General features: G+C 35.9%; 2 protein-coding genes across 2 annotated transcripts in view; both read right to left on the bottom strand.

Annotated features, from left to right (window-relative positions):
- Positions 1-1020: 1020 nt before the first annotated feature.
- Positions 1021-26241, bottom strand: part of LOC118804530 (alpha-tectorin-like) — a 127716-nt gene continuing 102495 nt past the window's right edge. Inside the window, 3 exon segments of the mRNA XM_036565023.1 lie at positions 1021-1592; positions 3356-3458; positions 3740-3902. Of these exon segments, the coding sequence (XP_036420916.1) occupies positions 1585-1592; positions 3356-3458; positions 3740-3902 (274 nt within the window). The 3' untranslated portion in view covers positions 1021-1584.
- On the bottom strand, positions 4031-24414 carry LOC118804534. The gene is made up of 18 exons (XM_036565026.1): positions 24333-24414; positions 23442-23517; positions 21531-21557; positions 19656-20036; positions 19499-19558; positions 17547-17972; positions 17072-17458; positions 16929-16979; positions 14536-14985; positions 13833-14216; positions 13682-13747; positions 11068-11490; positions 10445-10849; positions 10270-10347; positions 7787-7906; positions 7507-7691; positions 6118-6278; positions 4031-4280 (listed from the first exon to the last, which is right to left on the bottom strand). The coding sequence occupies exons 2-18, from the start codon at positions 23488-23490 to the stop codon at positions 4031-4033; spliced, it is 3903 nt and encodes a 1300-aa protein (XP_036420919.1). The 5' UTR covers positions 23491-23517; positions 24333-24414.

The following is a 26241-nucleotide window of genomic DNA, read 5'->3' as shown; positions in this document are numbered from 1 at the left end:
AATAGTAACTTGTTGTGAACAAACCTTGGTTTTAAGGAGGAGGGAGGCATGGGAACTGAGGTTTCACAGCAAAGCTGGAGTTTTAATGTTTATTTTGGCTTTACAGCCATCATCAAATAAGGACAAAACTACTTAAACTATTAAAACTATTTATTAAACTCTTTGTTGAAAGCTCTTGGGCTGGCTCTGCTGTTGTGCAGTGTGTGTGTGTGTGTATGTGTGTGTGTGTGTATCTCTCTCTCTCTCTCTCTCTCTCTCTCTCTCTGTCTGTCTCTCTCTCTCTCTCTCTCTCTCTCTCTCTCTCTCTCTCTCTCTCTCTCTCTCAGTTCCTAACCCACTACTGCAACAGAGAAACATAGAAGTAGCAGGTAGTAAATCACACACAGGTGAAATGCATAGCCTAATTACCAGCTGACTCACTGTGACTGGTTCTCAGTCCCAAAGGTGATGCTAGGCCACGCCCACCCACCTGCCACACTTGTCTGTTGGTTCTCTTAGTTACAAGATCTTATTGCTGTAGTTGTTGATGTTGATGCTTTTTTAATTAAACAGATGTTTGGCTACTTAGGAGTTGTGTATAGAGTCCTATAGCTCCTCTGGTAAAGAGAAGTTTGAGCAACTCTAAAGAAGTGAGTTTGCTTCCCATATATGTGATCATCTGAAGTTTTCAAAGTGTACATGATGCATTTTTTGTTAAAGGTAAGCTCCTCATTCAACTGCTGGTTCACTTTCAGGATTATTAAACAATTACAGTAGTAACAGCTGTGATTTATTTGATATGATATGACATTTAACAAAACTTAAAAACTTTTTTCAAGACTATGTCAAGAGAACTCTGTATTTTTCTGATTTTCTCATTTGTACTGCATTTTGAATGACAGCAGTGTATAAAAGGTGCTATATAAATAAACTTGCCTTGCCTATGTATCCCTATGGTGAACCAGCTTTGCACAGAAAATGAAATATGTAGAGAAAACAAATCTAGCAGAAACAAAACTGTAATGATCTTGAAGTGCTGTGCACAATTTAAAAAGGAATTTATTGAAGAAAAAACAGTGTTTCAAAATGATTTACAATGATTTTTCAAATGTAATGTTAAGACATGAAATTATAATCCACACTTGGAGAAAGGAGAAGTAAAAAGAGAAATAATATGGAATTACTAAGAAGAAAAAGGTACATATTTCATACCAATCAACCTGTTCAGCACCCAAACTTTATTTCTGTTCTCACCCAGACAGTATAATCTGTAATGCTAAATACTGCTCTCAGAAAAGAATGTTAAATGTATTAAATAAGCGCAACTATAATGTCTGCATTCTGACAGGTGTTTGATGTTCACTCTACAAGCTTTAACATATCTTTGATATATCTCGAATGAATCACGATCTCTAATAATGAACAATCTTTCATGGCCAAAATGAGACTCTAATGCTAAACTCAGCTAAATGGAGATTTGATTAGTGTATAAAATATGAAATCACATATTTTGATTGTCTTTATATTGTCATTAAAGGAGGATTTTAAAAAATCAGAAGAGACTCGAAGAGAATGACCAGAGATCCACACACAGCAGGACTGTTTTCACTCATCTGTGAAGACAAAGTAAAATTACATTTACAATTAGCACCTTATATGGCCAGAACCCACCAGTGGACCCAACATTTTATTACACACTTCTATAACCTAAGAAAAGCTCAACCGGTTTTCACTGAAGTCCCTCTATTTACTGAATAATAAGCCTTAGTATGTGGGATTTTAGGGGGGGTTAAAGACCATTGCAGCCGATTACTGCAACATCAAGGGCTTATGAGCACTTTCTCCAGGGTCTGTTTATCAAGGAATTAGTAACTCTTGCTCTTAGGGTCACTTCATAGCCCACCCTAAGATTATGTAAAGGTGTCTTTTTACAATCCCATTTCCAAAAAAGTTGGGACGCTGTGCAAAAAGTACACAAAACAATACAATGTGATTTGCAAATCATATCATTTTTAAAGGAAAATACTACAAAGACAACATATCAAATGTTGAAACTGAGAGATTATGAAAAATATATGCCCAATTTGGAATTTGATGCCAACAACACGTGGCAAAAGTTGGGACGAGGTGAGAGAAAATATTGTCACCATATGTTATTTTCCTTTCTAATGTTATTCTCTCAACATTTGTTATTCTCCTGTATCTGTTATTTTCTTATAGTCTTAACCATGTTTACTGTAGAGTTTTAGCAAATTGTCTTTTGCTTGCAGAGTAGTGATAACTGTCACACTCTCACTTTGTCCCCTCCCTCCTTTGTTTGTATTTAAATGACCCTTCGTCTCATGACCTTAAGGTTATAACAATCCCCCCTTTTCTCTACCCCTGCATTTCTATTCATATACTCAATCTACAACCCCTCCTTACCCCTCCTCAAAGTCCTTTTGTTCCATGCTGTACCCATACTCTGTATGTGGAAATAAACTCTTTCTAACAACTTGGTGCCGTGACCCAGATGGCTTACTGAAACCTACTTGATGAATAAAAACGCCTCATTTTCGAGACATTTTCAAACTGAAGAGAAATTCTGGCTTTATAAGATAGAGAAGTCAGTAAAGGTCAGCCCCTCTGAAACAAGGGAAGTTTACTTATTGTCACTGGTACTTAGTGTTTTGAGGGACGTTTACGTAGTGTCACTGGTAAAAACTTAGTGTATTTTTTGTAGCTGTTATCCCCACTTTTCTGAAACAAGGGAAGTTTACTTGTCGTCACTGGTAAAGAAACCTAGTGTTTTTTGTGGCTGTTATGCCCTCTGTTCTGAGGGAAGGTTACTTATTGTCACTGGTAAAGAAACCTAGTGTATTTTGTGGCTGTTATCCCCTCTGTTCTGAGGGAAGGTTACTTATTGTCACTGGTAAAGAAACCTAGTGTATTTTGTGGCTGTTATCCTCTCTGTTCTGAGGGAAGGTTACTCGTCATCACTAGTAAAAGCCTAGTGGTTTTGTGGCTGTTTTTGTCACTGGTAAAAGCCTAGAGTTTCTTGTAACGTGTCCTCTCAGGCAGTTAGGGAAGTTGTTTGTTTGTTTTGTCTGTTTGTTGTTAGAGAAGATTGGTTGTCTTACTTCCTGTGTTACTGTCTTTGTACTATTGTCGATGAAATATATGGTTTAAATGATTTGCACATCATTGCATTTTGTTTTCATTTACATGTTGCACAGTGTCCCAACTTTTTTGGAAATGGTGGTGTAATTAAATTAAGTATTTATTTAACTATTTAACTACTTCAAAAATGGAACATTTGTTTATTTTATTTTATTTTATTTTATTTTATTCTTTTCAATTTCTGTCTTAATAGTGCAAGTGTAGTGTGATCATTCACCTGTGCTTCCAGCAGTCCAGATAAAAGGTCCCACAGAGATGGAGGCTTTGTCGTGGATGTCCACAGACCGGCCAGCTCTGTGCTGCTGTCCAGGAGAACAGTTCTGTACAAGACAAACCAGATAATCTGTTCAGTTAAGAAGCTTGAGCACCACTAGAGGAGACATATACTTTAAATAAAAACCTGGAGAAGTTTCATATTATGGAAGCTGCAGTACTGGAATATTATTCCTGAAGATTTTACAAACTTCTTTCTTGTGTGAAAAGACAGACCAGGTTTTTAATGAGTGGCTTAGTGATCAGCACAGAACATACAATGTAATGAATACACAAATGATGCTGGTCAAATATCTTAGGCCACCATGGTGATAATGTGAAAACTGACCGCTGCACAGTTGTTGCCCTGCAGAAGGCAAAGGTGGATGGCACAGTGAAGGAAAACTTTGGAGTAGTTGTCATTAAAGGCCAGCATCTTGAAGCTGAAACGGCCAGTTGTGGAGACACCATTCTGAAGCACTTTCACTGTCTTATCATCTTGATTAGGACACCTGCAAATATTTTGTGATGCTTCAACATTAAATCATTGAAAGCTATTGAGAATTAACATGAGAATGTACAGACATGATTCCAGAAAATTAAACAGGTGAAAAAGGTGTGAACTTTCCATTACTTTTCCTTACTTATTAATGATGAGGTCCCAGCGGACAGCAAAGTTCTGGTCATTCACAGGAGTGGCCCAACACGAATCTATCACTGTGGAAATCTGACGGCTGTCCACTCCCTTAACAATCACTTCCACATAGATCCTCTGGTCCACCACTATGTCCTCACTGCCATCGTAAGGATGGGAAAAGGCAGCATCCTGATAGGGAATCATCCTGACCTGGTACATCCCCTGACCATCTGGAAGGGTCTTGTGTACTATGCTGTTCAAATATCCAATCACAGGTTCATTATCAGTGGTACACTGGTGTCACATATAGTGTGAATGCCATTTTAGTAATACAATATCTCATAACACTTTATAATAATGATAGTATATAAGACACTCAATGGCTCTTTCTTCATAATTACTTAATCATGAACTAATCAGGAATTTAGAGTTATTCCTCATTACTTCACATTTAAGTTAGCTTCTACTTTATAATGAACAAATCATGTACTAACCATAACTAATAATATTGTAGTTTTATAGTGTTTCAATATTACTATTAATGTAGTATTGTATTACATAACTATATACTAATAAAGACTTATTATTAGATTAAAAATCAACAGTAAGTAGTGTCTTTTCTAACCCAGATATACAGAATGCATAAAATTTTAGGCCTCCAATGATTTAGTATACATTAACAAACAGCATTGATTTTCTTGATCATGGTTTACAGATTATGTATCATTTATTTTATATTAATTATCTGCAAAGTTTTTGAACCCCATAATCTAATGTAAAAATAATTGATTTTTAATAATGTCAATTACAAATTTCTTTACTGTAGAATATTAGATATTCCTCCATAAACATCCTAAATATGTACTGCTATACACTAGATTATATTAGTCTATAAACAATCAATAAACTCTCCTATAAGAAGGTCAGCTCATTTTAAATGATCAAGTAACTGATTACACAGCATTTCTTGATGTAAATCAACTTGAAGACAACATCAGACTTCTTAGTTTAGTCTAAAGTCCTATCTTTCCAAATTCTGTACATGAGGGAAACAATATTGAAATTGTTTTCCAGTTTCTCCCACTACTAGAGGCTCTTTCCATCATACAGTCCTCTCAGACATTTCTCCTCTTGGGTGCCACACTTATGGATGGCTATGGCATTTTGGGGCTTCAAACATATGATATTCTGTTGGGTTGAAGTCTTACACTGAAGGCCCTGTCATTATTTGTTCTTAAATATTCTAATCATAATTACTGTTTTTCTTGCTATCAGTTTTTATCACTTCATCCATGTTGCTTGCTGATACTGTCTTGTTGAAAATTCAAAGGCACTCATTTTTATTAGTAGATCAAACTAAAACAGACAAGCAGTAAGAGAGTATTAAATGGTATATATAGCTTAAATATGAGTGTGGATGCACTTTACATGTTTTAGATATCCTGACCATAAACAATGAATAATGAACAAAATATATTTAAAAAGTCAGTAGTTTTTCTTTAAGCTGGCAAGTATGTAACTCTGAAAACCCTACTCTAAAACTCTAAAAGTACCGAAGCACTCAGGAGCACCTATAGTTACTCCAATTTCTATGTTCAGAAATGTTTAATACTGTTTAATATGTTTAAACACTGTAGAAAACATTTGTTGTTTTAACTTTAATAGAAGTAAATATGATGGTCACATGTGGTGCAGATGTCTACAGCACATCTCAACATCAGTCCCAACATTGTGAGTTTACAGCCACCCGCACACTATAAGATATACAATTCTAAAACTCACTGCCTGCAAGACAATCTTGATCAGAAATACATTAAGAACTTTCAAGCAATATAGTATAAAGATATTTTGGAACACTATAATAATGATAGTTTATAAGACCTCTATAAGCTTTTACTTCATAATTGACTAATTACAGACTTATTCACCACTCATTAATATATAAATATTACTTTGTTTGACACATATAAACCATGATTGTGGTTTACAAATGACTAATATCTCTAATCTACAGTGATGTCATAGTGGCCTGTGCCTCCTCTGTCAGCTCATATGTAGCCCCACTTTATCATTAGTGTTTCTAATCCCACCTCTGCAGGGGGTTGAATTCCATGTCCATGGTGAGTGTCTGGCTGAGCTGATAAATGCAGGAGAAACGCAGTTCCAGTTGTTTCTTTCTGTTGATGGGTCCTCCTGCTGAGTCTGCTACCCCCTGGATAGAGTTCTCATACACAAAGTGGGTACCGTTGGCCTGTAAACAGTTATATTCATGATAAAATTTTTTTCGTCAAATGACATGATACAATCTGTGCATCTACAGTTATGTTTTTCATTTATCAAGGTTCTTTCAAACAGTGTAAATGTTCCCCCTTTCATGCACAACCCCATTTCCAAAAAAGTTGGGACACTGTGCAAAATGTAAATAAAAAGAGAATGCAATGATCTGTAAATCATTTAAACCCTATATTTATTTAAAATTGTTCAAAGACAACATATTGAAAAATATATGCCCATTTTGACTGCAAGCAACACATTTCAATAAAAGTTTGCGGCGGTGATAATAGACTGGAAAAGTTGTGTAATGCTAAAAAAAAAATACCTGGTAGTTCACTGGCAACAGGTTAGTGACATGATTGGGTATAAAAAGAGCATCCCAGACTGAGTCTTTCAGGGGTTCACCATTCTGTGAAAGACTGCGTGGGCAAATAGTGCAACACTTCAGAAGAATAAGCTTTCTCAACATAAAATAGCAAAGAACTGTCATTTCTTTGGGATTTCATTAAGTAGGGTACATGAAATCTCTGTAGGCAAGGGACAAGGCCAAAAACCAGTTTTGGCTGTCTGTGAACACAGTTTGTTACTGTATGCAAGTTAAAACTCACCACACAAAGAAAAAACCATTATAAAACAGCATCCAGAAATGTTGCCGCCTTCTCTGAGTCCAGACTCGTTTAAGATGGACTGAGGTGAAGTGCAAAAGCTAAACTGCTAAACTGACCTGCCTGCAGTCCAGATCTGTCACCCATTGAAAACTTTTGGTGCATTATGAAACGAAAAATATGACAAAGGAGACCCTGAACTGTTGAGCACCTGAAATCCTATATTGAGCACGAATGGCAAAACATTTCACTGTCAAAACTACAGCAGTTGCTCTCCTCAGTTCCCAAACACTTACAGAGTGTTGATAAAAGAAGAGGTGATGCAACACAGTGGTAAACATGTCCCTGTCCCAACTTTTGTGGAATGTATTGCTGGCATCAAATTCAAAATGGGAAAATATTAAAAAAAAAACAACAACAACAATAACGTTTCTCAGTTTCAACATTTGATATGTTGTCTTTGTAGTATTTTCAACAATGTTTTTAGGGTCTAACTAACTAATTTGTTTTTACCAGCAGAGAGGTGTATATTTGTAGCTTTAAATAATGTAATACACTGTAATGAGATAAATTAGTCATTATGGTTTCTAGTCAGTTTACCGTGAGATTTGTGCCACAGATGTGGTCATCGTTATCAAAGTGGAACACCAGTCTGCCGTTTTGGAGAGTTCCGTTGCAGCTGGGGTCACTCAGGTGCAGGACGTTAACAGGGAAACCAGCTTCAAAGAGCTGACAGCGGGACAGAGACATGGTGCCAGAGCTGCTCTCGCAGGTTTCTCTGGAGTCTGTGACAAAATGAGAGCATAAAATGAATGAGGCTTGAGGAAATATTTTACAGAAAGTGCTTTGAGTGTCTGTGCTTGTTCAAATTTGTTGGTACCATAAGACTCGTCTCCTGTTCTAGAATGACTTTCATTACAGAAGCAGCCATAGATGCCATCTCTCTCTCCACACCACTCATCCTCTGTGCAGTTCTGTTCTGCGCAGGGGTCCATCATCACTAACGAGAGATAAATAAACAGAGAAATGAAGTAACAATGCAGCAGATAGATTTGCCAAAGTGTTAAAGCTTAGAGTCAAAGTGCACAAACAGAATCAGACTAGTTGAAGAAAAAAACAGCTCAGACTGAACAATGAAACCGCGAGTCCTTAAGTTCTGCTGGGTGACTGATACTTAGTCTGTACACTTAAAAAACTTTTTTCATTTACTTATTTTCACTTTAAAAATCAACAAAAGATGTAATTAAAACCTTTTGCACACTGGTGTGTTCTTCAGCTCTGCTTTTCAGCATACCTGGTTTAACTTAACATATTACTTTACAAAAATCTAAAAAACGTATTGTACAGTAACATAAACAGAAATCTTGTAAAGAGGGTGGACAAATATAATTATGATTGATAGGGAGAGTAGAGACACTGAAATGAGACCAAACTTGCTTTTGATCTTTATCCAAATTTTATTTGACTTACTTTCATAGGCAGATATTTCATTTTACTGTTGGAACAATAAAGAGAAAACATTCTCAAGAGCAGTTCCTGAAGGGAACATAAAAGGTGCCACTAAAAGTACTCTTGTATTAAATGTGTATAACAAAAACACCCGTCACTGCTTTATATACTGGACAATTGATGGGCAAATAACTTAAGGATTGTACCAGCAGGTTCAAATGTTTTAAATTATAATATTAATATTCATAATAATACTATTTATAGCAGTGTTGTTTATCAGTCCAGTAGTCTATATATGCATGTTTTTGTATGTTCAACCAGCAATACCAAGAATGACCTACGGTACACCATATATGGCTGTAATTTTCCTAATTGATGAGTATGGTGTGACATCATCTTACAGAATCTCCATTGAGAACCATCATGAAGATGGTTTTAGTATGAATTTGCCTTATCATATTTTTACATACATTTTAATGATATTTTCTGATACATTTATGTATTTATTAAATATATGTTAGTGGTCTAATCCCTGAGTCTGCTACAGTACAGGAACATAAAGCTCAAAATAAATATCGCTCTAAAAATAGAAGAATACTGCAATTAATGTGCCAACTAAATCAAACAAAAATATTTATTTATTGTAGTAGTCTTTTAAAACAAGATATGGACATTTATGTTACCAAAGACAGGTCAACATAAATATGCATGATACTTTTTAAATTTAAATTATAAATTGTATCTGTATAAATAAAATAAAAACTAAAAAAAAATTTAGCTGTAAATTAACTGCATGGTATTGTGTAATACAACTTATTGCATAGCACAGTGAAATAATTAAATAATTCTAATTAAAATATTATACAAAACTACAAACAGCCATTTTACATGTGGTAAGAACATTTACTATAGAATGTAACTATATAGAGTTAATCTTGAATATTATATTGTAGTAATATTACTGTCACTATCCATAAAAACATTACAACAAACCAAACCGCTTGAAAATCAGTGGAAAATTCAGTGAGTTATGATGAGATTAATTGTGGATCTCCTGCCTCCATGGATTTGGATTCGGGTATGGTAGGCAGTGGACCAAACCACTCTGAGGCGTAAACTTAAAAACAAATGATTCTGAATGTATAATTAGAAGCCCTTTCAGTGCATATTGTTACATTGTTTAAAATTATATAGTATATAGTATGTTTGCTATGAAATATATCGAAGGGGATAATTCTCTGTTTTCCCCAGTGTCAGGACAACCCTGTCCCCCTGGTAATTTCAGCCTATAGCAAGGCATACTAGTGTACTTTTAAATACCCTGTGAATGTGACTCATAAGACTGTAATACACTGGACACAAAATTCATATCACTTTAGTCAGCACAATTTCATTTACTTTATTAAATATTTTTATGTTATATTGTGATTTCTGTTTTTAAATATACATGTTGTAACGCTGCACAAGCACAAGAAGATGCTCGCAGATCTTAAAAACAAAAGTCTGTTTAATGAAGTCTTAGGGTAAACCCAAAATCGAAATCCAAAAACCAAGCAATAGACAAAAAACATACAGGCAATCAGAGCAGAAAGGCAAATACAAAAGAGCAAAAACGGTCGAAGGGTTCAAAACATGGCAATGGCAATATCTCGCAAAGAGGAGAACAAACCAAGGACTATTTAAGCTTTGAGACAAATACACACAGGTGAATCGAATTAGAATTCGGGTGACTGAGAACGAGGCAATTGCGTGTGAATGGAGAAATGGATGACATCATCAGGACTGGAGTTATGGGAAATGGAGTCCTGGAGCATGCTAGGCAAAGGAGGAGAACCCGGAAGCGTGACACATGTAATATTTTATGTGTTATGAAGTCCCTATGTAGCCTTCAAATAAAGTGTTATCATAACTTACCTGTAGTGGTTGTTGTGGTCATAGGATCTATAAATTCTGGGATCTCTGGGTCATCAACTGGAGTAATGCTATCAATATCTGCAATGAAACAAATTAATATTATTTAAAAATAAACAAGTTAAAAAAGAGAGAAAAACTATAATTAAATGCTGTGCATTCCAATAATCAAATCTACCTGCACAGTAGGCTGATGAACAGATGGCTGGACTGACAAACTCATATACGTAGTAATTTCCTGGACAAGCTTTCACTTGAATGGGGAAGGACTTGAAATGACAGCAGTCATTGTTCCAGCTTCCACAGACTTGCCGAGTGACCACTCCATCTTCCAGTCGAGGGTGAGAACCATTCAGCCAGAGAGGGACATCAGTGCCACACATGCCCTGACTAACACATGATTCTGGCATCCGGATATTATTTCCCTGATATAGAAGACGATACCAGCCGTTCCAGTTCATGTTGGTGTCACACCACCACCACCACCAAGACCAGCTGTTGCGTGTTTGGTTTGTAGCTCTTCCAGGATCATCCAGCACATTGTAGTTGTAGCAGGGATCATAACTTGGGTATGCGAGAGCAACTGTTATGGAAACAGTGATATTCTTTTTCTGTGGCAAATATGCTTAGACTACTTGTTCTAAACTCAAACTGAAACTATCCACAGTGATTTTCTCTCTAAGTAACACTTAAGCCGTTTTAAGTATTAAAAAGGTATTTTTTATGGTTAATTTTGTTTAATTTTTGTGTAATTTATAAACAGATGAAAAGTACATAACACAAGCAAAATAGCTTTGTTACCTGTGCAGTATGTAGGCATTATGAGTGACACATCTGGCTTGACGAGTTTGTAGACATAGTAATGACCTGGACAAGCTTTCACTTGGATTGGGTTGGAGGATCTGTGGTAATTACACTGGTAGTATTCATCAATTCTGGTAGCATAGATTTCTCGGGTGACGATGCCGTCCTCTGGCCGTGGATGAGAGCCACCAAGCCAGAGTGAAGTGTAACCACCACATTCCATGTAGGTCACACAGCCCTCTAGAATCTGAGCATTTTCTCCATGATAAAAGAGCCGATACCAGCCGTTCCACTCGACAACAGTATCATCATGACCTCTATTGTATGAGTACCAGTAGTAGATGTTGCTTATGTTTCTCCAGTCATCCTCAAGAACAGTGTATTCATAGCAGGGGTCAAAGTTGTTGGTTGGAGTGGTTGCTGTGGAAACAGTTTGTGCTTTAATTGCTCATCAATTAAATGAACATAATTTTGACAGTATCAGCTTCACAGTTCATTTGTTATCACTTAAGCTGAAAGCAATAGTTATTTCTCCAGTGTCACACCAGCCCTTTGCGGATAAGACTGGACACCCCTGCTATAAAAGCTTTACCCCCTACTGCAAAATACTATGGCTGTTGCATCTATTCAGGACTCTAGATGGCAGCAACACAATACTCGATTAGCATTATTCACATCATTCCAGCCTATAGCGTTTTGGAGTGCATTCTGTTTAAGACCCACCTGTCCCACATTCATCTCTTCACAAAATTTAACAATCATTATTATTGTGTACACATTCAACCCAAGATAAATATATACCTTGTATCTCCAAAATGGTAACTTTACAAAAGAAGGAAAAACACACTTTACTTTTAATGTAAGTCAATGGAACCAGACTTTTTCACAAGTCATTTTAGGCCATTTCTTTTGGTCCATTCATCATGAAATTTGCACACAATGTAAAGGACAACAGGCTCTGTAATTTAATGTGGGCTGCAACTTCATGGTTGAGTTGTTGTGGTTCTACTTTTCAGTAATACCACTCACAGATGATCATGGAATATCTAGGCAGGACAGCATTTCGCGAGCTGACTTGTTGCTGTGGTGGCCTCCTATTACAGTACCTTTTTTAATTCAGTGAGCTGTTTAAAATGACCCATTCTTTCACAAATGTTTGTGAAGACAGACTCCAGGGCTAGGTGCTTACACACCTGTTGCAGTGGGACTGAATAAAACACTTGAATTTAATGATTAAGGTATCCTAGTACTTTTGTCCAGTTTATATATAGTTTATATATCTTGAGTTAATAATCACACGGTTAGAGAAAACAAACAAACACACACACACACACATAGCCAAGAAAGAAAGAAAGGGAAAAAAATCATATCCTATCACAGACAGATTTTTTTTTCACTAACCTGTATGTGGTTCATAAAAAATAAAGTCCTTTGGTTTCTTTTCAACAAGACCTTTTTGTTAACACATTACTTGAAATCTGTTTACATTCTACATAGTAGATTTTATGATGAGTAATATTACAATGTTATATTGCAATTAGCAATAATTGTTATAGTAATGTGTCATATAGTCCTAACAGTTTGTTTATGTTTTTTTGGTGATTACTTACTTTTTATCTTGAATTGAATGTTTTACAACAAATATTTTATGTCAACTGTGGTGCTGTTTGTCTAGTTGACAAATAAATGTGGACAGGCGCTTCATGATGCTGTCAAAGACTTGGCAATAACATACATTCATTGTATTTAGCTGTAGTTTTATCAGACAAATGAAGAGCAACTAGGTGTCATGACAATAGAAAAATATTATGTATTAATCGTGAAACAGACAAATGTAAGGACAAAACCTTCATGAAAATGTTGGAAGTTTTGAAGTGTTACACTAAGAAAGAAGGTATTTCAAGAAGACTTTAGACATTTTAAGAATCTAACTGGAATTTTTGGTAATGTTATCACATGAGTGGTTGATTGGTACCTTTATTCATTGATTCATATATTGTGTATTTTTATTTGTTTTTACCCTTTTTAAATTATGTTCCATCACTTTTGAGTAAATGAAGCAGTTGTTATCGTATCTCTGGCTTTTTAAACCTTTCAAGCTTAAGTATTTCAGTGTGGATTTAAGGTTCACTACTATGGAGCCTGAAGCTTGTTCAAACATTCTACTTTCAGGACATTTTAGGAAAATACAGAAAAGAAGATTTATTTGCTACGGTTTGCTAATTTTAGATTGTTATTATAAAATTACATAATACTGTTACTTACATCTGACTACAAAGCTTTAAGTTACTGGAATATTTAATGATTTAGATATCTCATATTAGTTCATAGGTTTCTTTTTCTTATTTTAAGAAATGTTAAGTATAGTTTTCTCATGATATTAGCAGTTTGTCATGTACATTTTTCCTTTCTTGGCAACAATTTTGCATTTTTTACATTAAACATCAAACAACAGGCAGCTGTCAAGACAGCTTCTAGTAATGATAATATGACACTATTATGTTATCATCTGCTATGATATGTTTATGGCATGGTTATTTCAATGTTATTAGTGTTAAAGTAAACTGTTACTAAATACATTTTATAGTTAAAAATGAGAATGTCAACTTACTCCTAGTGTTGTTGAATCCAGTAGCTGTGGTTGTTTGGGTAGCAGTCGGAGTTATAGTGTTAACATCTGAAAAGAGGACATATTTAAACAAATATAAAAATTATAAAAGAGTTTGATTGTGCAAAAAAATCACAAAAAAATGTACAATTACCTGTACAGTAGGCTGTACTATAGTAAAGTGGATTGACTAGCTCATAGACATAATAGTTTCCTGGGCATGCTTTAACACGAATTGGGTTCAGGCGGAAGGAACAGCAGTCATATCCTGCATTTCCACAGACCTCGCGAGTGACCACTCCATCCTCTATCTGAGGATGAGAACCACTTAGCCACAGAGTGTAATAAGCACCACACCTGTATGTAGGAACACAGCTCTCTGACAAACGGATGTTCATCCCATAATAGAACAGACGGTACCAGCCGTTCCAGTTGAACTCTCTGTTAAAAAACCACAATCCAGTCTCATTATTGGCTCTCCAGGGTTGATCCAATGAGACATAGTTGTAGCAGGGGTCAGCAACATTGTCAAAAGCAACTGCAATGTAAACAACAAGTCTTGTTTAATTTCTAAAAAATGATCTATATTTAAGTTTCCATGTGTTTGAATCGTATTATTGTTTAAAGGAAATTTAAGATTTATTTATTAATTTTAAAACTTACGTAGAAAAACAAGATTTCACATTTCAACATTTGTTCAAAACAAAATATTAATGATTTTCTTAAGGCTAGATTGTTTTATTATGACATCAATAATTCCTAATATCATCCACTCAAATTAGAGGAAGATGTTATAAATATAATATATAATGATAGTTTATTAATAGAGAAATATAGTGGGGAAAAGTTAAAAACACCTGTACAGTATGAGGGCATCGGAATGGAGAGTTCTGGTTGAACAAGTTTGTAGACATAGTAATGTCCTGGGCAGGCTTTCACTTGGATTGGTTTGGATCTGTGTGTGTAACTGCATTGGTTATAATAGTAGTAGTAGTAGTAGTAGTTGTAGTAGTAGTAGTAGTAGTTATTGTTGGTTCCATGGATTCCTCGGGTGACGATGCCGTCTTCTAGTCGTGGATGAGATCCATTGAGCCAGAACTGAGTGTATCCACCACATGTAGCGAAGCTCACACACCATTCAGAGATCTGAGCACTTTTGCCCTGCAGATACAGCCGATACCAGCCGTTCCATTCAACAAGAGTGTCATCATGAGCTCTTTTACTGGTAGTGCGTGTATTTCTCCAGTCTTCATCAATAACACTGTAGTTATTGCAGGGGTCAAAGCTGTTGCTGGTTGGTGTAGCTGCTGTGGAATCAGAACCATAACAAGCCTCAGATATGAATAAGGAACTTTTAATATTAAAGGACAACATCTCACACAAAGAATATCACTGTTGGAATAAAACCTTTAAAATGGTAACTTTATTGGTTAATAACTAGTGTTTAATGCATAAATATGTGGTACTCCTTGTACATAGTTTGCAGATACTTATAATGTCGTATTACAGAGCACTTACCAGTAAACATACCAATCAATAAGAAATGAATAACTATACTGGAAAAGAGTATTTACTGACTATTCTGTGGAAGCTACCCTGCAATTTGTCACCTGTCCCTGCAATGTACTGTTCTCTATCACATGTCTTTACTGAAACAGTTTAGTGGTACTTGCTATTACTTTTTACCATTATAAGCTGAAATATACTACTTCAATTGTGTCATTGTCCCTCCCTGGTGTCATGTGACTCGTTAGAGTTCCAGGTGTGAATGGGGAGCAGGGCTGTTAAATTTGGTGTCCTACAGTCAAGCATGATGGTGGTAGCATCATGGTCTGGAGCTGCATGAGTGCTGCCGGCACTGGGGAGCTGCGGTTCATTGAGGGAAACATGAATTCCAACATGTACTGTGACATTCTGAAGCAGAGCATGATCCCCTCCCTTCGGAAACTGTGCCGCATGGCAGTTTTCCAACACAATAACGACACCAAACACACCTCCAAGATGACAACTGCCTTGCTGAAGGTAAAGGTGATGGACTGGCCAAGTATGTCTCCAGAACTAAACCCAATTGAGCACCTGTGGGGCATCCTCAAGCGGAAGGAGGAGGAGCGCAAGGTGTCTAACATCCACCAGCTCTGTGAGGTCATCATGGAGGAGTGCAAGAGGATTCCAGTAGCAACCGGTGCAGCTCTGGTGAATTCCATGCCCAAGAGGGTTAAGGCAGTGCTAGATAATAATGGTGGTCAAACAAAATATTGACACTTTGAGCACAATTTGGACATGTTCACTGTGAGGTGTACTCACTTGTGTTGCCAGCTATTTAGACATTAATGGCTGTGTGTTGAGTTATTTTCAGAGGACAGTAAATCTATACTGCTATACAAGCTGTACACTGACTACTTTAAGTTATATCCACATTTCATTTCTATAGTGTTGTCCTATGAAAAGATATAATAAAATATTTGCAGAAATGCGAGGGGTGTACTCACTTCTGTGAGATACTGTATATACACTTGCAAAGTCTTAATTACAAATGACTATATATACTTACCATTAATAATAAAATTTATTATTATATATATATATATATATATATATATATATATATATATATGTGTATATGTATATACCATTAAATTCAACATAAGTAGTGCTATTCATACTATGTACCAGAAAATGACAAAAAAGTACCACATATTTTTCTATTAAATCATAGTTACTTACCACACTGTAAAATAAAGTGCTACAGATATTTTATTACAAATAATTTTGAATATTTATAATCCAAAAGAAAAATAAATTTGTGTTTCTGTTGGTCTAATTGTCTTGACATTTTCACAAAATGTAAAGGTATTATTACAGCAGCAGGTAGTTCTGAAAGATGAAAAAATAAAAGTATAAATAAAAGACAAAGTGGAGACACAGTTTTGTTCTGAACACAACAATATAAACATGCAAAATCATGCTGTAGGTTATAAATAGATATAATTGTTCATTCAGAATAGTCTCTGATATGTCATATTGTTAATTATTAAGTGCAAACACAACATGTTCCTTGATTTACAATGGTGTTTCATCCCTTTAATAAGATTTAAGAATTAATCAGGTTAATCACTTGACTGCCTGGTCTTAATACATTAAAGTAGTAGAGAGTCTCTGAATGCGTCTTTATTCAGTACTTTACTATATACGCAGCATATAGTATACTACTATATGCAGTATACGGATGAAAATATCAATGGAAACTTACTCATGGTTAAGTTAAGTTCTGCACTTGAAGTTGGGGTTATTGTACTGGCATCTGAAAAAAAATTTCAACACATTATTCATACAGGATTTGCAATATTTAGATCAGTAAATCATAGTGTAAAGCATTTAAATCAAATGCAGTACCTGTACAGTAAGCCATATTGCAGAAGAGTGGGCTGACAAACTCATAGACATAGTAGTTTCCTGGGCATGCTTTCACTCTTATTGGAGTGGATCTAAAGTAACAGCAGTTACTTCCTTCATTTGCACAGACCTGGCGAGTGACCACTCCATCCTCTAACTGAGGATGAGGACCATTGAGCCACAGACCATAATAAGTACCACATCTGTTTACATCTACACAGCTCTCTGCCATACGGATGTTCATCCCATAATGAAACAGTCGGTACCAGCCGTTCCAGTTGAAGTCACTGTCACAGATGTTTAATCCAGTCTCATTATTGGCTCTCCAGGGTTGATCCAGTGAGAGATAGTTGTGACATGGATCATCAGTGAGGCTGTTAAAAGCAACTGCAATAGAAAGAAGATATGCAAATATGATTTGTTCACAGAAGAACTCATTCTAACAATATGAAGTTTATGCTGTGAGTTAATTTACCTGCACAGTATGTCGGCATTGGAATTGATACATCTGGCTGAGCAAGTTTGTAGACATAGTAATCTCCTGGACAGGCTTTCACTTGGACTGAGCTGGATCTGGTGAAACTGCATTGGTTATAGTACCAATAATGGTTGACAGATTTGTAGATTTCTCGGGTGACGATGCCGTCAACTAGTCGTGGATGAGAGCCACTGAGCCAAAGTGTTGTGTAACCACCACATGTCGTGTAGCTCTTACACCAGACAGTTTCAGCAAGCTGAGCGCTTTTGCCCTCAATGTACAGTCTGTACCAGCCCTTCCATTCAACAACAGTGTCATCATGACCTCGGTAGTTAGTGTCAGTAATGCGTATGTTTCTCCAGTAGTCATTAATAACTCTGTAGTTATTACAGGGGTCAAAGCTGTAGTTGGTTGGAGTGGTAGCTGAAGAAGAGACATTTCTGTGAGTGACATTTTTTTTCTATATTTACAGGATCTGAAATCTCAAATCTCTGTTTCTCAAATCAATTACCTTCCTATTTTAACAAAAAGAGCAATAAAACATAAAAGTAATGTTTCTCTTGCATGGTGGCAGCTTTTATGAAGTTAATATGTTACTTATATGTCTATATTTATTTCTTTTAATATGTTAAATTCAGTAAATAAACAGAAAATGTGTTCTCTGTAGAAGTGTGTCTTATTTTCACTTAGAAAATCAACAAAACATCATTTGACCAGGGGCACCAAAACTTGTGAATATTTTTGCAGGCTGTAAGGTCATTTAGTAGCTTCTCTGTATCAGCCTACTGGTTCACATTTGGGGACAGGAAGCTGTCTGAATAATCATTTAAGCTGTACTTACAACCTTTCTTTTTGCTTCTTTGTTTTTATGTATTTGTTTCTTTTTCTTATCTGTATTGTCCTGTAATATGTGAATTCTTTGAAAGGTGGTTAATGAGCTGTTTTTTTTTTCCCTGTCTTTAGAGATCTTAATCAGCTGTGCAGTGGTTTGTAGTGGATTCCTCCTCTGGCCTACCCATGTTTCTGAATGATACAAAATATAATCTGTGATCTTAAATAATCTTAAAGTGCAAAAGTATTGGACCTTTCCTGAAATGAATGTCTCCATTCTTTATTAGCAAAGTTATCTGTGTAAATAAATACGATCCTTTGTTTATCAAAATTTGGTTTCTTAATCTTGTCACAACATAAAATGATTAGCTAGCACCTGCAGCAACCACTGATTTTTCTTTCTACATCCTCGAAACTGATACCACAATGGCACCAAAATCAAGTTGTCACTTCAATGTAAAAACGCAAAAGGCACATTCTCTAAAGCCACTGATTATTTTATCCATTCTAGGCTACTGTAAAACATAGTGGCACAAAATGGTAGCCTATGTTGGAAGAGGAACGGCTCCCTATGTATATATAAGGTATATATAATATTTATTCTAAGCTAATAAAAAGTGATTAGATTATGCTCTACTGAAAACATGGTTTTGAATACTCTATTATTTACGATAACATACATACATACATCATCTAAACCGCTTATCCTTCTGGGTCGCGGTGGGGTGCTGGAGCCTATCCCAGCTGTCATTGGGCGGAAGGCAGGATACACCCTGGACAGGTTGCCAGTCCATCGCAGGGCAGACAGACAGACATACACATTCACACCTAGGGGCAATTTAGTGTGTCCAATTAGCTTAACTGCATGTTTTTGGACTGTGGGAGGAAACCGGAGTACCCGGAGAAAACCCACGCAGACACGGGGAGAACAGGCAAACTCCACACAGAAACGACCCCGGTCACCCGGCCGGGAATCAAACCCAGGCCATTCTTGCTGTGAGGCAACAGCGCTACCCACCGCGCCACCGTGCTGCCCTATTTATGATAACAGATCCTCCTAAATCTTACACACTGCATGTATAAGGACTAAATAGATGAGAATAACTGTGAAAACCTACTCATGCTTGTGTTGGATTCTGAAGTTGTTGCAGCAGGATTTGGGGTTATGGTGCTGACATCTGGAAAGAGGAAACATTTTAAGCAGCAAGACAACATACCACACAAAATCATGATGAATAAAACACTCATAAATAAAATCAGGTTTAGAAGTTGTACCTGTGCAGTAAGCTGTGTTGCAGTAGTTTGGACTGACAAGCTTGTACACAGAGTAGTTTCCTGGACAAGTCTTTACTTTAATTGAGGTGGAACCAAAGAAACAGCAGTTATCCCCTACATTTACACAGACCTGACGAGTGACCACTCCATCCTCTATCTGAGGATGAGGACCATTGAGCCACAGAGTGTAATATGTACCACATCTGTAAGTAGAAACACAGCTCTCTGATAAACGAATGTTCATCCCATTATAGAACAGCCGGTACCAGCCGTTCCAGCTGAAGTCTCTGTCACAGATTTCCAGTCCAGTCTCATTATTGGCTCTCCAGGGTTGATCCAGTAAAGTGTATTTATTGCAGGGATCAAAGGTGTTTGATTTGGCTATCATGGAAACAAAAATAAGAATTGATCATATTGATTATTCTACTGACTTGGTTCAAGTACCAAAAGAGTTAAAAAGAGTTAGAGTTAGATTTTTTACATGACTTGGACTTTTGGGCTTTTGCTTTAAGCGTCCTCATGCCATATTTATGTTTATTTTATTAAAATAAATGATTTAACGTTCCATTTTATCCATACAAAAACAATCATAACACTACAGAGCCTTTTGGTAAATAAGTTTGGTAACAATTGAACATAACACAAAAAACTAGCCAGCACATGACCAGCAAACACAGCATTGAACAGTTGTACGCACACAAAAAACTATATTTTTAGTAAACATTTAGTTAATTACAGAAAATGTGTTTTGGTAGTTTACTCAGAATGGTGCAAAAAATAAAAAAAACATTCAGTTAGCGGCGGTACTGCAGACAGGAGCCATGTTTATGACAGAGGTCACAGATAATGGCCAAACAGGTTTGCGATGACAGAAAGGCTTGGTAACTCAGATAACCACTCTGTACAATTGTGGTGAGCAGAACAGCATCTCAGAATGCATAACACATCCAACTTTGGGTTTCAACAGCTGAAGACCATGTCGGGTTCCACTTCTGTCAGCCAAGAACAGAAAGCTGAGGCTGCAGTGGGAGCAGGCTCACTAAAACTGAACAGTTAAAGACGGAAAAACATTGTCTGGTCTGTTAAATCTCAATTTCGGCTGAGGCACACGAGTAGTAAGGTTCAGAATTTGGCACCAACGGCACAAATCTATGGGCCCAACATGCCTTGTGTTAACAGTCCAGGCTGGTGCATCCAGTCTGGGGATGTGGAAGAATGGGAGATTCTTAACAAGAAAGGGCACCTGAATAATTATATGATGCAATCCAGAATCTCAAAGGAATGTTTCCAACATCTTGTGGAATCCATGCGAAAGGTTTTTTTTCTTTTTTTTTGAGAGAGAGAGAAAATCTAATTACATAATCTGCAAAAAATATGAACTGATAAATGTTCTTTCTTAGGTGTTACTGGATTGGCAGGTTTGGGAGGTTTTTAGCATGTACTTAAGTTACACTTCAAGTTCTTACACAACACTGATGTGCTTTGTGGATGAGTGCCATTGACTTCAAAAGAACCTTCTTTATATCTGCAGGGCATATTTAAGATGAGATAATGACTGATCACATGATTTACAAAATGCCAGGGGTAGAGGGAAGTAAGATGTTTGGCAAAGATATCAGGTAACAGAAGCGAGTGATAGGAGAAGGAAAGGAATAACAGACTGACAAGATTACTTATGATATAATTTATATATGAAACAGACCATTCAAATTGTAGCATTTTAACTGCATCTACTGATGCTAGTGATATCTATGTATTACTATTAATTTTAAAGTTTCACCAGAAAGCAAACTGAAAAGTGATTGTACTTGTAAATATTTAGATTTATCAAGTTCAAGATTTGATGTAAACCCTCAGCAATGCAACACTGATTACCTTCTGACTGTCCTATGTTCACTCCTCCTGTAAAAGAAAGAATATTGCTCATATGTAGAGAAATAATAGCATTTGATATTGGAAAATCTGGGAATAAATGTTTGTTGTTGACATACAGTACATAAAAATATAAAAGCAAAGTTGTATGCAAAAGTTTGGGCACCCTGGCCAAATTCCACATTTGTTGTTGATTTCTAAAGTAAAAAGTATTGAAAGACAACTTTTGCACACTATTTTTAAAAAAACAGTTAGTGTGCATTAACAGTTGCAGAAAATACTAATTTAAAAAATTATTATTTTTAGTATTTACAACTCCATTTCCAAAAAAGCTGGGATGTTGTGCAAAATGTAAATAAAGACAAAATACAATGCTGTGCAAATCATTTTAACCCTATATTTAATTGAAAACAGTGCAAAGACACCATATCAAATGTTGAAACTGAGACATTTTATTGTTTTTTGTTTTGTTTTTTTTAATTATGTGCCCATTTTGAATTTGATGCCAGTAACACATTTCAAAAAAGTTGGGACAGGGGCAAAAAAAGACAGGTAAGATGTATGATCTTTAAAAAATCACCTAATGGTTAACTGGCAACAGGTCAGTAACTTGATTTGGTATAAAAAGAGTATCCCTGAGAGGCTGAGTCTTTCAGAAGTAAAGATGGGAGGAGTTCACCACTGCAAGACTGCACATGCAAATAGTGCAACAATTCATGAATCACATTTCTCAACATAAAAGAGCAAAGAACTTGGGGATTTCATCATCTACAGTACATAATATCATTAAAAGATTCAGAGAATCCAGAGAAATAACTGTATGCAAAAGACAAGGCTGAAAACCAATACTGGCTTGCTGTGATCTTCACACCGTTAGACGGTACTGTATGAAAAACAGACATGATTTTGTAGCGGAAATCACTGCCTGGGCTCAGAAACATTTTCGAAAACCACTGTTTGTGAATACAGTTTATTGCTGCATACACTAATGCAAATTAAAATTCTACCAAGCAAAGAGTAGACCATATATAAACAGGACCCAGAAATGCCAGCACTTTCTCTGGGCCTGAATTCATTAAGATAGACTGAGAATTGTTGAGGAGTCAACATTTGAAATTCTTCTTGGAAATCATAGACACTGCAACCTCCAAGCTAAAGACCACCCAGCTTGTTATCAGTGCACAGTTCAAAAGCCAGTCTTCATGATGGTATAGGAGTGCATTAGTGCACATGGCATTAGTGACTAGCATATCTATGAAGGCACCATTAATGCTGAATGATACATCCAGGTTTTGGAGCAACATTTGCTGCCATACAGACAACGTCTTATTCAGGAAAGGCCTTGACTACTTCAGCAAGATGATGCCAAACCACATTCTGCACATATTACAGCAGCATGGCTCTGCTGTAAAAGAGGTGCTAAACTGGCCTGCCTGCAGTCCAGACCTGTCACCACTGAAAACATTTGACGCATTATGAAATGAAAAATACGACAAAGGAGACCCCGAACTGGTGAGCACCTGAAATCCTACATCAAACAAGAATGGGAAAACATTTCACTTTCAGAACTACAGCAGTTGGTCTCCATAGTTCTCAAACACTTACAGAACGTTGTTAAAAGAAGACATGATGCAACACAGTGGTAAACATGCCCCTGTCCCAGCTTTTTTGGAATGTGTTTCTGGCATCAAATTCAAAATGGCGAAATAATTTTCAAGAAACAATGAAAATTTTCAGTTTCAACATTTGATATGTTGTCTTTGTACTATTTTCAATTAAATATAGGGTTTATTTAATTTGCACATCATTGCATTCTATTTTTACTGTTTTGTACAACATCCCAACTTTTCTGGAAATGGGGTTGTACTTGGTTAGCAGTAGAGCACATTTTTGAAAATGTGCAAAAAAACTTACCATTCATCAGCAACAGTAGTGTCACACCCAGTGTGATTTGAAACCCCATTATGTTTAACTGCTCCTCAGTTCAAACCTGCATGACCAAGTAGAATGACAATTCAGTATTATCCTGCATAAACCTATGTAACCATCGTCACAATGTCATAAGACATATGTACATTTTAGCTGAATTTATTTTACCATAGAAGGTCTAGCAATGTTGTTTGTAAGACATTCAACTGGCTGATTCTATCAATACAAAGTTTGGTAGGTTTGGTACATTCTAAAAGGTAATTTTCTCCTGAATGATCACTTGTAAAATATACTCCGGCTGCATTAAGGACTCAGTCTTTGCCTTTGTAATAACTTGTGAACATTCTTTAATGCAGTATTTGATAGTTTGAGAGAGTAGATAATTGTTTACTGTCATTTCTTTTTTTATTTGTGCATATTTTAAAATGTATTTAAATGAATATGTTGATCAATGTGAGAATCTTTTAATTGTAAAGATTTTGAACATTGTGCATATGCCATAATGAAAGTCATGTAAATTCAGTTTGTTGTCATAGAGATTAATGCATTGAGCAGGTTATGTTTTCTTTTCCTAGCTGCTTAAATCTGAACTAAATAAAATAAAAATCTTGCCCTAGTCTTTTAGTAGCTGCCCTATCCTTTAGAGAAAGTTTAGCACTTTAAAAATGTTTTCTTTTATATTTGTAATCATTATTTGTTTGTTTTTTTGTTTGTTTTTTTCATGTGAAGACCTGTAGTAATAGCTAAAAAACTTTAAAGCATTTAAGAACACATTAATCATTTTGTGTCTCACATAAATAATTCAAATTCCATTAATTTTTTTCACATTTCCATTTTTTTTCACAATTCCATTATTAAACAATACTGATGACTTACCTATGAAGGCACGTTAAGTAGCAGTGAGAAGCCAGCAGTTGTAGGGATCCCTAAAGATGCTCCTCCTGCTGTAACTGCACCTGCTGGGCTCCTTTACTGCCTAACATATTTATACCTTTATTTAGGAATGTAGGAGGGTCATAAAACATCTCAGAGATTACCTTAATCAGTTCAGTAGAGAGTATCATATCCATGTTAATCAAGTCTTGATAAAACTGAAGAGTTTTATGTAATTTAGTGTGGATTTAATTTAGTTAAGATCCTATCTCCAGTATGCTTATTTTTGTACCAAATACTATGGGATAACATAAAACATAGCAATGATAAACTGTTTGCTTGTAAAATACAAACATCATAATTTTTTTTGTTAATTAATTAAATTATTATTTTTTTTTAGCTGCTCAGTTTAGCCTATAAGCTCCATAGATGGCAATATTAGTGATTAGATAAGAAATCAAAGTTGCATTTACTCCACCCTACAATGAACATGAGAATGCTTAGTAGTAAATAAAAATGTAAATAAATAGTTAAATGATAAATTAAATTAAATACAATAGGGTTAAAGTTTTTTGATTTTGCTTTGTTGTCTGATGCCGTCGTGTGTTAAATGTAGCATTGTGTTTTGGTGGGACTATACACTCTCAGAAGGTAGTAAAAACTGTCACTGGGGCGGTACCCCTCTCGTCACTGGAGTGGTATCCTCAAGGGTACATCTCAGTACCTTTGGCCAGGGAACATAATTGTACTATAATCCATTGAAGCTAAATTTTGTACTGACTCCACACACCCCACCTTGTCTCCAGTCTTTTAATTTTATTGTTCTTTTTTAAAACATAAGGTTATGTAAAGGTACAAATATGTACTTTTCACCAGAAAAAAACTTATTTAAGGTTCACAATTGGAGGTAAGTACCACTGTTGTACCTTTGAGGAAACATTACATTGTTTGTACCTTGATGAACGGAAAATGTACCTGCACAGAACGTTTATTTCTAACAGTATATTATGTTTATCACTTAACGCAGTCTGTGGGTAGATGGACAGTGAAGTTGACTTTGGTGTGGAAAAACCCAGTGATGTGATGTCAGATAGCAGAAATGGAGCTGGCAAGTCCTGCTTTAATTGTGTTGTAGGTTAAGAGTTGAGTCTGTACGGCCTTTGTTTGTTTTGTGTTTCAATAGATTTTAATCTCAACTGAAAATCTATGTACCTGTTTGTGCTTCTGAATTATGAACAAAGCAAATACATCAAACTGCATTCCAGTGCTGAGGCTACATAGAGTTGCACAAAGAAAATTAGTTATAGTTTTATAGTTTTTGAAAATTTATTTAGTAAAGCTTACTTATTAGATCATTAACAAAATATGTTAATAAACAGTTAAATAAAATAGTGAATCCACATAGAGTTAACCCTCCGATCTTGCTGGATATATAACTTAATTTGTCTTCTCCATCAATCAGCATCAGGGTTGGGTGGCATCTTTTTTAGCACATCTTTCCAGGTGATTACATCTGACCTGAAGATACTTTTGTGGTCTTTAGGGTTGAGTGGCATCTTTTCTTTAGGACAGCATTCCAGGTGTGCCACAGTTTCAGGTGTGCCAACCTTGTTTTACAGGTTTACTTTTTGCTGCTCTCAAATATCTTGAGATGCATAAACCATCTCAAATTACTGCCACTGCTCCCAGACCAATATTTTTTAATTTTGCAATTGCTGATGAGAGATTTTAATTTTTCCTTTTTGGATTGATGCTTCTTTAGCCTGAGATCACAAAGAATTTTAGATATTTTACTCTACATGCATAATACATATGTCCATAATAACTCTGCATTAAGGGAAAGGCAGAAAGCTCAAACTAAGTGGCCATGATGTTCGACCCTTCAGATGACACTGCATTTGAAACCGGCCTG

Source organism: Colossoma macropomum, unplaced genomic scaffold (genome assembly GCF_904425465.1).
Source record: "Colossoma macropomum unplaced genomic scaffold, Colossoma_macropomum, whole genome shotgun sequence".
Lineage (NCBI taxonomy): Eukaryota > Metazoa > Chordata > Actinopteri > Characiformes > Serrasalmidae > Colossoma > Colossoma macropomum.
Note: the sequence above shows the minus strand (reverse complement) of the source record. Positions and strands in the feature narration are given on the sequence as shown.